Source organism: Gallinula chloropus (genome assembly GCF_964237585.1).
Source record: "Gallinula chloropus genome assembly, chromosome: 3".
Classification (NCBI taxonomy): domain Eukaryota; kingdom Metazoa; phylum Chordata; class Aves; order Gruiformes; family Rallidae; genus Gallinula; species Gallinula chloropus.
The window spans coordinates 25,419,584-25,434,921 of NC_140087.1; the positions used below are offsets into that span (position 1 = coordinate 25,419,584).

Here is a 15,338-nt window from a genome sequence, read left to right on the forward strand (position 1 = left end):
CCTGGACAGAAGCAGGATGCATGGCTAAAAGAGCACTGGTTGGTGGGGTATCTGCAAAACTGACCCAATTTTCTTGATGGGGTGGTGGTGAATGGCCAGACCATATGGGATCACTAGAAGTAGATGAGCCTGAAAGTAGAAGAAACATTTCCTTTTCAAAAGGCAACCCTGAAAACTGAGTAAGGACTATGGATATGAAAGGCAGTAAAAAAAAAAAAAACAACCCTAAAAAATCCTGAAACACATGCTTCTGTCAAGGAGATATACACCTGCAGAACAGCGAAGAAAACAAAACCCAAACTGCATCAAGGTGACAAAGTTCACCTCCTGACAATTCACTCCTGTAGAGTTTTACGTTAGGTCAGCTTAACTCTGTACTGAAAAGACACAAGCGAGGAACTAGTTTATTGCAAACTATGTAAAATTTAAATTGGGTTAATTAATACTGCACATTTTCACTTAATTGAAGTGAGCAACAGTTGTATGGACAAACAGCTATTTAAAAGCGGCACGTGATATTAGCATGTAACTTTATTACCATTATTAATACCTCTTTTTCTTCTTTGGGTTTTATTTTACAATTCAAAAAAAAAGCCTTGGAAATTCCTCTTAAGAATCAGACTTCTTGGCACAGAATTTTTAAAGTATTTCTATGCTAACTTCAGTCAGTTGCTTAAAAACAGGCCACAAATAATAAAAGGCATCCATACAGAGTGCTGACATCTGCTGTATATTAACTATCTGGAACACAATAATTGAGATTCACCCAGTGCTTTATTATAATCTAGTTCTGGAGTGCTGCTGATGTTCAATGTCTTAATATTAAAATAATGATGAAGCAACTATAGGAAGATTTGGCCACCCACTGCTCTGTGCACTTTCAAAATTCTCTTAAATTGCAGCTGCAAATTAAAAATTCAAGGAGCTTAGATGGAAAACACACCATCAAGAACAAACCATCAAGATTCTAGAAGAATCCCAGGACTCCAGTCTACTCCTTGACTCCTAAGAGAAATGCTGAACTCCTTAAATCTAAAGGGTATTTGTGAAATTTATTACTTTAATCTACTCTTCCTGAACAACTAAACACTTTCTCTTGAAATATGTTAAGTAATACTTAGACAGGAATTTCTGCCTCCTATGTAGAAGCAGATTTCCTTTAAAAAAAAAAGGTCAATTTCTTGTGATTTTCTGTAAGCCTTCCACAGAACCCACAAACAAAAAACATGATGTTAATTTCATCATTTTAAATCTGCCACCAAGATCTAAATTGAAGCAATAAACCCCAACAATTATTGTCTAGATGCTGACTAAAAATATTGCTATGAGAGATCTATTTTCCATAGGTAATCTATTTATGAAGCTGACAAATATCAGCAATTTCAGGTTCTTGGAAGCCCAGGACACTACTAATACACAATCTGCAGTAAACAGTGAAGGAAATCTGAGCATCAGTGAGGCTGACATCTAAAGCGACAGTTGTTAGCATCCAAAATTTCTATTTAAAATCTGGCAGTGTGCAATTACTCTTTTATTCCATAAATGATCCTTTTCCTAAGATAAAGCAATGACAGAAAAGCTTAGAACTCATTTCTCTTTGCTTTTCTCTTACACACATTAGGTGCAACCTCAGCAAGTCTGCCAATGACATCAAACCGTGTGGTGCAGCTGAAACCCTGGAAGGAAGGGGTGCCATCCAGAGGGACCTTGACAGGCTGGAGAGATGGGCCTGTGCCAACCTCATTAAGTTCAACAAAGCCAAGTAAGTGCAAGGCCTTGCACATGGGTCAGTGCAATCCCAAGCACAACTACAGGCTGTGCAGAGAATGGATCAACAGCAGCTTTGAGAAGGATTTCAGGGTGCTGGTTTATGAAAAGCTCAACACGACCTGGAAGTGCACACCTGTAGCCCAGAAAACTAACTGTGTCCTGGGCTGCATCAAAAGAAGTGTGATCAGCAGGTCAAGGGAGAGGACTCCGTTCCTCTACTCCATGAGACCTCACCTGGAGTTCTGCATCAAGCTCTGGAGGCCACAACAAAAAAAAGACACAGAGCTGTTAAGGCAAGTCCAGAGGAAGACCATAAAGATGATCAGAGGGCTGAGCACCTCTCCTATGAAGACAGGCAGAGAGAGTTGGGCTTTTTCAGTCTGTAGAAGAGAAGGTTCCAGGGAGACCTTATAACAGCCTTCTAGTACTAGGAGGGGGACTACAGGAAAGCTGGAGATGGAGTGTCTATACAAGGGCATGTGATGATAGGACAAGGGGTGATGGGTTTAAGCTGAAGGAGGGGAGATTTACATGAGGTATTAAATTCTTGCCCCTGTTTTGAAAGTTGCAAGGCACTGGAACAGATTGCCCAGCTGCCCCCTCCTTGGCCGTGTTCAAGGCCAGGTTGGACAGGGCTTTGGGCACGCTGGCCCATGGCAGGTGGGTTGGAACTAGCTTTGAGCTCCCTTCCAATCTAAATCATTCTATGACATTCAAGCTAGAGAAGAAGGATTTAGAGCAGCCAAAGGATTTTGTTATGTCTTCATGCTAAACGCAATGCATTAGACTTCACCAGCTACTGATAACTGGTCTTAGGCCTACTCTCCTTTCAAAATGCTGTTAATGGTGTTCTCAGTGATGAAAATGCAGAGACCACTGAAGGCTATTTCTTCATTAGGTTACAAATTATGAGATGAAGATATACTGATTGTTCCAAGCCTTCTCCGTGACTCAGTTTTCTTCCATCTTCCCTTCTACCTCAGTGTTCCCCATCTAGTTTTGTAGTTCCTCACCACTTTCATCATAAAAAATTTCTTTCTCATATCCTTATATCTAAGGTACCTTACAAACACATCAATAACTTGTGGACAATGACCTAATTTCCTATGGGAGAAAAAGTTAACCACTCACTTTAAGCTAGAAAGATAAACGTAGGAAATGGTCTATCTAGATAGCAACTGCACAGCTTGTACTTTTCCTTAACTATACAAATGTGGCTTTACTTACAGAGAACTAAACTTTCAAGTAACTCTGTAAACTAGCAAGAGCTTGGCTTACTGCCTATTTGCAATGAAACAAAACCAGAAGGTGAGTACAATTTTTGGCAGTAAAATAAAATGCTGCAAAGATCTTCCCACCCTAATAATCATATCCAGGAAAGAATAATCTTTAACTTGTAACAAGAACAATTATCAACAGTTACTGAAGCAGTAACTAGGAGACAAAGGATTATTCAGACCCTTGCAAGCATAGTAAGTATCTTAGGATTTTAAAGATGCAAATGAACTATTAGTACAGTAGATATGTTCTAGTTCTGTCCATGAAGTTTTCTGGTTCTTCATTTCATGAATTGTAGCAAAATCCCTCCCAATGAGGAAAAGAAAGAAGTGTGGCTTAGGGCTGTGAGTTCTCATGTATATTCAGACATCAAAAAAGTACTTTGATGTAATGCCAAAGAAAGCGAAGAGAAATCCTATGACTGAACAGAAGAAATCAGATTCTTTCTTTTACTAGTTTGAAATCTTCATTTGGATACTAGCAACATAAAAGTTCTACTTTGCCTCCTGTCCAAACAGACTACAAGGTAAGAAAAATAATTTCTATCCCCTATTCTGCAATGCCATTCAACTATCATTTGAAGTGGAGAAGGGGTTCTTTCTCCCAAGTTTGTTGCAGTCAGCATCCCCCTAGCAGCTGAAGCTGTAGTGCAACACGAGCTGAAAAGGTAAAAGCGTGTACCTTTTTTCTCTCTTGTAACCATAGTAACAGGAGGTTCTTATCTCATATAGAATTCTGTTTCCTGCAGGGAGTTCAGTCACCCACTGTATTATTCTATGAAGACCAATCCAGATCAAAGATGCAAGCCAGAACTGAGACATAAACCCAAGATTTTTCAACCGCTTTATCTTAAATCAAACGTATCTGGAAGACCTGAGAGACTCAGATTCTAATAGAATTGACTCTGACATTTAAGGATGAGACTGGAACTAGCTATAAACTTCATTTTATACAGGTGATCAATGTATGGTATTAAACTTTTAATTCCTGATATGAAAGTAAAATTACTTCAATTACTTTATCATGCCATTCACACACATCCATCCTTTGGGGCTCTCGTTATAGAAAAGCTTGAAGAAAGATGGTAACAACCTGTGGTTTTCTGATTTCCTATGTGTAAGCACACTGACCCAGTCATGACAGCATCTCAGATTGCAGCTACTTATGAAGCATCACTAGCACTACCCTACCCGAACTACCAGACAACACCATGGCAAAAAATCTGTAACATCTAAACTCTTTTGCTCACCTGAGATGAGAACAGGTTTCCTTCAAGAAATTGAGAACTACAGCTTTAAGTTATGCTTAAGACTTCTGATATAAGAAGAGGTGTAAGTTTTTAAAAACAACTCAGTCATTATCTAATAATCATTATACAGCCCGATTTGATTTTGATCACAGTGGGAGTATGGTGATGCAGTGGAGCGTCTTTACTATGCCTGAGTCAGAATCTTCCTGTCTAAACACACCTTTCGCCAAACAAAAACCCAAAATGTTTTCCTTTTATCCTTCCAGCTTCAGGCACCATGCTGTTTCTTACTAAACACATAAGAAACATTTTCACATTTGAGGTTCTGTGCTTTCAGTTGAAAATCCCATCATGTAAAACACTGTTTGAAGCTAATGAGAAATACAAGCAGAGACCTGGGTTCTAACTTTTCTTGGATCACAAGTGAAATGATGCATAGCCCACCTTTAAATCCTGCAGAATTAGTATCATGTACTTACAACTTGCCTGATTTCCCAAAAACATCTTGAATTGGAATCAAGATGAGCTTGCAGCACTGATTTTAAGTCTATCTGGTTCTACCTAAACATCAGCAGAAGGTAATTTTTCTATGGAATAGTCTCCTTAAAAAGTCAGCTTAAGAGAAGGAAAAAGAATGATGAACAACAGTTGAAATTCAAAGAAACAATTAATCATCTGCAGTACAAAATAATAACCCACAGCGATTCACCGCAGTGAATCAGGATGACAATTTTTGTTGAACTAACAAATGAAGATCTACTCTATCCTTAGCACTGTCAAAAGAGACAAACCTTCTATAACATTGCCTCCAAATTACTTCAAACACACTATAAATGTGTTTCAGCAGGGAATATAAAATCAACTTATATTGAGCTAGTTCAGAAATATTTTCAGACTACTAAATTTATCCATCAGCCATCACAGGGAAAGCACTGTCAAACTGAAATATAAACACGGTATTACAACTTTATTTTAAGAGAGGACAATGTTGAACTCTTCAAGAGTAGGAATAGTTTGCATACTTTCTTGGAGTCCTTGACTTCATAAGTTAGAAAAACTTCACAAGTTAGAAATCTGCTACTAAACAAGCTTGAATTTCAGCTTGCAAGAAAAACAAGTCAACTGAATTACACAAGAAAAAAGTCAAGAAATTCACTGCCTGGACTGAACCTTCAGAAGTGATTATATATGCAGTAAACACACTAATACCTTTTTTTAAAAATTTGAATTGACTGGCACTTAGTAGCAAACAACATTCGGAAAGAACACTGGCATAAACCTCTGCAAATGACCCATTTCACTTCTAAATTATATTTCCTTATTCAACCAACTGTAACAACAGAATGCCTGGTCCTCCAGGGATGCTTAAAGCTACAGAATGACAATAAATTGAAAGGTAACAGATCAATTTTGGAGCATCACAAAAGAAATAAACCCACCACAGTTGAATCTGAAACTACACAATTTTTGCTTACAAAACACAACGTGATGTTTAACATTACCATTAAAATACAGAACCTGACTTAAAATTGCCCCGCTCTTCCCAAATTAAGTCTATCAGATATCATAAAACAGAACTTTATGAAGTATGAGATATTAAGGGGGGAAGTTTTTTAAATCTAAGCACAGCAATACAACGGGGGGGGGGGGGGGGGGGCGGTCTTCACATTACATGAAGAACAATGAAGGGTGAAAAGCTGTACTGAAACAGGTGGCTCTATGTTGGCAGACAGCAGATACAGTAGCTTCCAATATGTTTACAGAAACTTTAACGAAAGGCAGAAAAAAGTTGACTGATTTAGTTGTTCTGATAATTCATCTAGTCTACCAGAAACATAATTCAAACAAATGATACATTATCTGCTGCTTTCCCTTGAGCTCCACAGGTTTTGGGGTATACTGACAGTTCCTGTATAATTTCAATAGGTTGTTAGTTTCATATCAGAGAACTTTACACTGTGAAACTTTCACACTCTTTTCTTCCCTCCATAACACTAAGCATTTCCCATACCACGCTAAGAAATGGATCTGCCATGTGCAAGACCACAGTTTCCACAGTGCTGTCATCAACATGAACATCTGAATCTAAAAGAAAGTTTCCAGGATTGGAAAATACAAAGAGAAACTGCCCTAAACTCACTTAATATACTGATTAAAGAATTCCACAACTTTGGGTTACAGCTGATGCATAACAGAAGACATTTATACCTGGTTGTGCTTCACTAAATGGAGCCCAAAAAGGCCCAGGTCCAGCAAGAGGTCGTTCATTATTCCCTCCGCTGGGATGGCGGTTGTGCTTCCTCCATGTATGTGGAGAGGTTGGTGGGGATTGCTGTGGTGAAACAACTGGAGATGTGGACTCCTAATAAAACAAAGGAACCTTTTAAGTTTTTTTACTAAATAACTAAATACATAAAAGCCTATCTAAAACCATTAGTTCTAGGAACAACCATGACCAAAGTTAAAGTCTCATTCTAGAGAATGAAAATTTTAGTACTTAAAATGATGGAACAGGAGAAGTCAGGTACAACATGACTGGCACTAGACATGCTCACTTCAAACATCATTATCTAATATATTTTTAACTTGGTTTTCCTAAGACAACAGCAATGCCAAGTTGAATGACTTAGCTACAAAGGAAACTAGATTATAAAACTCAGTTTCACTTGTGATAAAAGTTACATTTGAACCCAGGTCTCAAAAAAAAAAAAAAAAAAAGAGATTACTTACTGTATAACTTATCTTACCTATTTTTTATCAAATGATTCACAGTTACTTTCATTTAAGAAACAAACCAGAATTACACATTGAAAAAAATTACTTGGCAGGTGATGATTTTTTTTTTAGTTTGCAAAAACAGAGATGTAATTTTTCCAAAGAATGATGCCATCTAGGATATACTTCTCTACTGTACACATTACAAGGTAGCTTTGCCCTGCTGTTAAGGCTCAAGCTTCTCTCTAGTCCCATCTCGTACTGTATTCTCCCTGAACAGGTAGGAAAACAGAGAATCAAATGGCCAGTTTTAACCTATCTCCTAAGACATTCAGTTTACCAGATTATTCCATTTCAAATAAAATACCAAGGAAAAATCATTCATGTTGTGCAAAGTATTTATACAGTAGAAAGTAATTTCCTCCCTATATCTAGATCATTTGAAAACCGCGTTTGCCAGATGTCCCAATTCAAACTGAACTGTATCAATGAAAATAAGTAAAACAAGAAAGCAAATCTTGGAAGTTTCCTGAAAAGTAAAAACAAACCTAAAAATCTCAAAATCTGTATCAGCAGTAGACAAAACCCTAAAGTTTGGTACTCTCTATTAACCACTGTTCATATACTATCAAGTACTAACAGTCACAATGACTGCAGGCTTCCTTGCAGTTCCCAAAGGTGAACTGTTTTACTCTGGCAAATATTCAAATGTCATTATGCTTATTAATGAATATTACATCTACAAAGGCCAAAAGACAACAAGAAAGTACCATAAACATGCTTTTTTCCAAGTAAGGTACATACTAAAACTACATGTATCCTAAAATAAAAAAACTCAAGGGACATAATAGCTGGCTGCTTTCTAATGCATTGATGTAAACCTTCACTTTCTTCACCACCCTCTGATTTTCTTAATTCCTGGCATCCAGGATCAGCCTGATTGATTCTGCAACTGAAATGTTTTCTTAAAGTTCTGACCACTGATTCAGATTTCTTTAAATAAGTTCCTAGACTGCAAGACTTCCCAAAGTATTTAAATAGTGCCTATATATGCTGGTAAAAAGTGTTACAGAGTGGCTGGGAACCGTAGTAATTATCTTCAACTTTTAAATCAGTGACTAGTTGATTGCACAAAGTTTTGCACACTGTTTTTCCACAGTCACTTTTTCCAGTTCAAGATTTTTTTTTTTGTTGCAGTAACATGCCTTTCTGAAATATGCCTGAAGACTCCTCCCCTTAGCATCTTACTTCACAGGAAATTTACTTTAGATGACAGTACCTTCTTACCCTTACAGGTACCTAGGGCTAGAGAGGAAGGGATAAGCATTTCCAGAGTGCCACTTGCAGCCTGGAAGCTAAAATCAAGGTTGAATGGTTAGTCTGCTTAGCATAGCGCAACAGGTGCTAGGAGAACCATGATGATGCATTACTGGAATCAATGAAAAACTTCCTCTTCATTGGCTTTTATGAAAGCCATCTTTTATCAAATAAGATTTGGAGGATGTTTGAGTTTTTAGACCAAATACCATGAGTACACCTAGGGAAAGGTATGCTTGGTCACAGAGACACTATCCATTCACTCCAGTACTCTTATCCTGGTAAGTCAGATGGTCCAGAAAGACACAGAAGAAAACCTGAGGTAGACAAATGACTGGTAGTCCACCTAAAGGAAACCACTCACTACTACTAGTGAATGTTACTAGCATGTGAATGTTAACATTCTTGACACAGTCCTTGTGAAGGTTTGCCCAAACAAAGCTGACAAATGTTACTATTCAGTAAGACTGCCTTTAACATGCCATATTATGCTCAAGGCAAAGGAAGAAACTGTGAATGGGATCATCAGCTTCAATTCTTCTAAAACTCTGCTTTACACATGGTTCATATGATTCTGCAAAGCAAGCAATAATGGTGCTCAGATCATCAGAAACACATGTACAATAAATAACTTTGTTATCAATGGTCCAGTTAACATTGTATCAGAATTCTGAACATTTACACATTTCCCACAACTGACTTGGAGCTTCAGCTTACAGACTCCAAAATTATTAAACAGCAAAAGTGTCACCAATTCTGAATCAAAAATATTCTGGAAGAGAGACAAGCTGCATCTTCAGCTTTACCATCATTACAAAACATAGATTCCCAACACAGTTCAAACCAAATGTAGCTGGTAGCATCTTTTCCATGGGCAATCCTGATCACTCTCATCTACTAGACATGGCATTCATTGATCCAATTTACTAGAAGTTTAAGAGAGCTGAACTCCATGACTTTTTTTTTTTTAAACGTGTATATATTTATACACACAACCAGAGAAAAATCAAATGGCTTAGCCAGAATACTAATGGTTCAGTGAAAATGTGAAGAATGAAAATGCACAGCAGAAAAGACTCGGGAAGAGGCAGGACTGTAGAAACAGCAATTCAGATTCAAAAGCAGTCATAGGAAAACACAATGAGCAGAGATTTATTGAAACAGCAATTACATACAGGTTCATTCACCCTTTATATACTGGTTAACATCAACTATGTATCTGTCTATGCTGTGGGTAAGAAGTTATCATGTTCATATACCTTGCCTAGAAAACTCGGTTTGTTGTACCAAGTTTCCACTTCAGTTTTGCACTGAGCTTCACATTTCAGCAGAGAGGCAGTACTTTCATTAAAATCACCTCTGTTCGTCAACTGCAACATTCGCTTTCATAAACTCAGTGCTTTGAGAGTTTGTGAGAGTGTGTGTTGCAGCCGAGGAAACAGGGCTCTTTACTTTTATCTGTCGAATCTATTCATAAAAGAAATAATTTTGGAAGCCTGAAATACCTGCGATGAGATTTTTCTGAGAGTATTAGGGTACAGAACCTAACTTCATTCCCTTTCATAAATCCTAATGTAGCAACTACAACTGTTTACTTAATTTCACAGAAGTCAGCCACGTAATCTCTTAGGGAATTTTGACAATTTAACTTACTACCTGCAAACTGTAGTTGATGTATCATTTATTAGATCAGCTACTATTAACATCTACTTTGGTAAACTATTTTAGCACTTTCAATGTAATTATACTAAAACATTTAACATACCAGCTTTTATTTTCTCCCCAAACAAACCTCAATAAAAAACACTGCAATTACAACATTCTGGTCTTTACATTATTCCAGAAAATGGATCTAAATAAAGCATGTTGACACACATGCTAGTAACACAGCTGTTATCTATTTAACTTGTTCACGTTTAATCACACTGCTGAGAAAAGACACTATTCTCAGTAACTAAAAAAAAAGGTTATAGCTAACAGGCAAAAATTAAGTAATCCATCTTAATTAAAAAAAACCCACATTAAAAATATTACAAAAAAGTGGGGTTTTTGGCAAATTGGAATTACAAAACCCAAGACATTATGAAGGAGTTGAAACTTGGCATTTTTTTGGACTGACAAGCACTTATGACAAATATTATGTTAATTAAGAAAGGTGATATAAAAAATGGTTCTAAAAGGTGAGCCTTAGTGAAGGCACATCAAACAAACTGGCGTAAGGCAACAAAACACTGTGCTATAGCAACTTTGGAAGGATCTCAACCTCAAAAGAGCATTGCAAGCATATATGAGTCAAATGAGATGATAAACCTTTTCCTGGATCTCACACCTCAGGCCAGAAGAAAGCCTCCTAAGGAGAATTCCACAGACAATGAAGCCAGACATGGTATCCGAAGGGTAGCTCTAAGGGTGTTGTGATCCAGGTCCAGATACCACACAGCCTGCATAAGAGTCAGGGAACAGATCCATCATGAAGAAAGATTATGCTAGAGATGGTAATTGCATTGCAGAACCCATGTTTTCGTAATCAACTACCATTCATACTGCAGAACAAAACAGTCCAAGGTCGAATGCGAACTTCTTCACATGCAGCACTACACGCTTTTACAGAGGAGGGGCACAGTTCAGCCAATTGCAAATTTCAGCCTGACCTCAACAGTCTGAAAGGTTTTAGAAAGGGTTTTGAAGAAAATAGCAATGAAAACCAGGGACAAACAGAAAAGGGATTCATCACAGCATGGGAAATTTTACGTAGGTTGACTAATACTATTTTTGTCATTTTCTAGATGGAGGAACTGCTCTATGTTTAAGCTGCACACGCAGCATACTTCAGTGGAGTACCACACAAGATCATTCCAACAATGTGGAGCAATGCAAGAACCTAAGGCTCAAAAGAAAGAGCAAAGCTGGGTTGTATTAGAACAGTAACTATGGGATTGAAGGGAAGTTGCTAATAATGCTCCTGAATGACTGACTTGGGGAATGACCTAAATTGCTCACACTAAACAGCATGCTGATGAATTCTGACAAATGTAAAGAGTCAGACAGATGGATTCCTTTCAGGACATAGGTAACAGTAAACTATCAAGATTTAATATTTTAAATACAGTTTATTGGATATTGGAAATTAATACCAAAGTGCATAATGAGAATCAATCAACTGAAAGCAGAAGACTGGATGCACAGGTCAACTATCAAGACCACTGTCAAATATGACAGATTTGCTTTATTCACAGCTGCTAAGGTGTAAGATGTGAGCTACATCAAACACTAGTAGGGAAGTACCCTACAAGATAACATTAATACTGATGAGATCTCATGTGGAACTAGAAATAAAGGTCTAGTAAAATATTTTCAATAAGAACAAATTCAAACTGGATAAAAGGCAGGGGAGGATTATGAGGATTATTGGTAACTGCTTTGAGACAAAATTGAGACTATGGATTGTTTTGTCAAGCAAAACAAAGCTGGGGGAAATATAATGTTTTTCTAGTAAATACTGCTGGTATTCTGCAGCAAATATGAAGGGGAACTCTGTTAACAGAACCAGCATTACGTAAGTGGGACTTTCCACCATATTGCCATGAATATTCCACTATATTCCTACAGTGACTCCAGAATACTTTTCCCCCAACATGGCCAGCGTAGATAAAAAGTTATGCTTTCCAAAGAGAACCTAATACAGTTTCTCAAGATAGTAGCGGGTTAAACTCAAAGACACAAGGGGTATTTTCCAGCTTTACACTCCTAAACAAATTTACAAGCTTAAAGCTGGAATATTTTTTTCCCCAATATGTTTTACCTGGAATTAACTGTTTAATCTAAAAAAGACAAGCAAACAGAAATGGGCTACTGGCAAAATCTTCATAAAAATAAAATCACAGAACTTCTCACGTAGTTAAAAAAGAATTGAAATTAAATTTTGACTACAGGCTCCAAATTTGAGCCTGCCTTCCTAAGGCTGCACTGACACGGCAATAAATCAAGAGTGCCAGCATTATGCTTAACGCACATGTAAGGAGAAGAGTAATTTTGATTTTCACCTGGATATATCAAGGTTCAGCCTATGAGCATTTGCCAGATACATGTTTTCAGCTGTGAAAAGCCTCAATATTTATTGCAACTACCTACCCCTCCCTCTCCTGGAAAAGGTGGCAAGCCAGGTGAAAGCATCATAAAGGAAGATCCCTGGATCAAACTACAGATATAATGGAAAATACTTGCTTTTTGGCTTTAACACCACCTCACAGAACATCCAAAAGCAACAGCTAAGCAAACCCACATTGAGAACATTTAGGCACTTGTAAGCTACTTTCAGAAGACACAAAATACTTTCTAATCTCAACATTGTTTCTTCTTCTAAGAAAGTACTTTCCGTACATTTGTCTCATGCCCTTAAAGTCAAAAAAGCTTTCATCTACAATGACAGATTCTAATCCTACTGGGAAAAAAAAAGTGCAAGAATTCAACGGAATCTACATTCTCAAGATGACCTAAATTAACAATTTTAGTAGTGTAGCTGCTACTACCAAAACAGAGATATGTACATACGCCATAGTTAGCATACATGTGTCAACAAAAGTGCTCATACAGACATCACATTGTCAGCAGAAGTTTTAATATCTACTTGGCCTCTGTTATTTAGGAAGAAGAAATGCCAGCAGGAAAAAAAAATACTTTCCCCCAATTTTATCTGCACTAGAATGTGCAATCAACATGCCATCTAGTGAGTAAAGGCGTCTTTCATTATTTGACTCCTAGAATCAGCTGGGCAGCTACCATGACTTCAAGCATCTTCTATTAACACTAACAATATTTAAAAAGGTAAAAACATCTGACCAGTGCTATATTTATATAATACTTAGCCATTATAAACTAAAAATGCTATCTCAAAAATGGCTGGAGATGGAAAAAGGATGTTACTGAACTTAGCTCACGCATAGTTTAAAAGGTGACCTCATTTACAGCTACTCTTTGGATGTACACGACCTGATTCCATTCCCTGATGCCCTGACTCCAAGTGAAGCTCATTATGGGGAGCTGCTAAAACAACGTATTGATAAAGAATTAGGTTTAGATAGGACATTTCAGAAGACAACATCCTAAGTATTAATTCTAAGTTAAATTATTGTACAGAAATTATCTGCAATTATACAGTATTAACCTGTGCATGTCAAATCTCACCAATTTCAAAAGCTGCACATTAATAAGCCCAGTTTTTAAAGATCTCATTATTTCATACAAATAGCATTTCAGCCAGAGTAGTTTATGAAATTGATGTATTTTGAATGCTTGGCATACTATCAAAGACACTAAGCAGTTTAAGGAAAAAAAAAAAAAGCAAAACCTAAACTCACTAATGGGAGTATCTAACAGCTGAATGAATAGCTCGAAGAGTGAAAAGTAACTCACACTTAAATTCCTCCAGAAAGAACAGTGATCCCTAGGAAAATGACATGCTATAATTTACTTCTCACACTTCAGTTCTTCTCATCCTCATCACTGAAAACTATGGCACATAGTGAAGATTCACAGTCTGAACCTCTTTCCAGATTTTATGAATCTGAGTGGTATCTCCAGGTAAAGACAACCAGATCAGCCATTTCTACAAAAACATGGCTAAAAGCTGCATCCATCTTTCGGAAAATAACACAAATTGAGTACTTTAGTTTAGCAAGAGATCTGGGCTCAAACCCCTTTCTCAGCATAAGAGGATTCAAATTCTCAGCGTATTTCTAACATGGCGTCCAAATCAATAAGTGTAAGACTGGGACAAGGAGACTGCTTGAATGGATTTATTGTACAGTCAGAAATGTAGAATTAACCACAGAAAATTCAGTTCTACAATAGAGTGCAAAATCAGACAATATTTCCCTGATAGGTATAACTATGAATACAGCTTAAAACTGCTGGGCTCAATGCTGTGCTGTCTGTTACATTGGCTCCAAGTCTCTTTTCTGGGTGAGATCTCTCAAATACAAAGAGTTTCCTTATTCTGTCGGTCCCATACAGACTTGTGTGAAAGAGATACCAAGTTGCTTCTATCAGCCAAGATAGAGAAAAGGAATTTGGATACTTATTCACTTTTGCGAACATGTGGCTTCTTTATCCAGAATTTGAAGACCTCAAACACCAGATCTTTTTTTGGTTGTTATTTCAAGTTTAGCTGTTCACTAAGTAAGCTCAACACCATGTTGGAAGCATACAAAACACTATTTCAACCAAACTAAAACCCCATCATCAGGACATCAAGGAGATCTGCAATTGTTGATTTCTTTAAGTACTTGGGAACTCTCTCAAACGCACCTACCCAAAACCAAACAAGCTATCTTCAGATCTACTGCCAGCCCTGCCTTCATTACAGTCCCCATCTCCAGTTTGGGAGAAAAATAGCAGCCAAATACAGATTATGTATGGCCTCTGCTAATTTGCTTTTTGTCTATAACAGATCCATCTGGGCTACTCCCAGAGAGATTAATAAATGTTTAAGAGTGATTCCTTGATTCCCAGAGAGATTAAGGTATGTTTGCAAGTTCCTAGGTTCTTTACAAAACAAGCCCAGAAAAAAGCATACCATGAGGAAGAAACCAGGTCACTCAACAGTTATGCATAGACATACACCCAGCAAAATTTAGTATTTTCACTCAGTGTTCTTGCTTGTAGAAAACACAATCAGAAAAGATTTCCGCGTGGAAAGAGTTCAGAGACTATACAATTATGAGGAGGCAAATAGTTGTAAGCTTTTACAGTTTTCATTTATTCAGATATCCTGTACCTGAAGATGAAATAACCAGTGAGCAAAAGAAAATCAGTTTTTCTCATTATTTGTACAAAATCAAAAACTATGTGAAAACTTCTTATGTCTGGTTCTCATTGTCTCTATTTAAAAACTAATGAGATGAATAATAAAATGTAAGGCAGAGAAAAGGTAACTGAGGTATTTAAAAAATCTAAATAAAATATTTCAGATTTAAAGGTATTGGACCATGTTGAAGGACTAGAAATCCAG

General features: G+C 37.1%; 1 protein-coding gene across 2 annotated transcripts in view; it reads right to left on the reverse strand.

Annotated features, from left to right (window-relative positions):
* REPS1 (RALBP1 associated Eps domain containing 1) overlaps positions 1 to 15,338 on the reverse strand; it is a gene marked incomplete at both ends in the record, with an annotated part of 62,566 nt that overhangs the window by 24,827 nt on the left and 22,401 nt on the right. For both annotated transcript variants that reach the window (XM_084262263.1, XM_084262262.1), the window contains 2 exons: positions 2 to 129; positions 6,506 to 6,659. In XM_084262263.1, coding sequence (XP_084118389.1) covers positions 2 to 129; positions 6,506 to 6,659 — 282 coding nt within the window. The remainder of the gene's footprint in view (position 1; positions 130 to 6,505; positions 6,660 to 15,338) is intronic.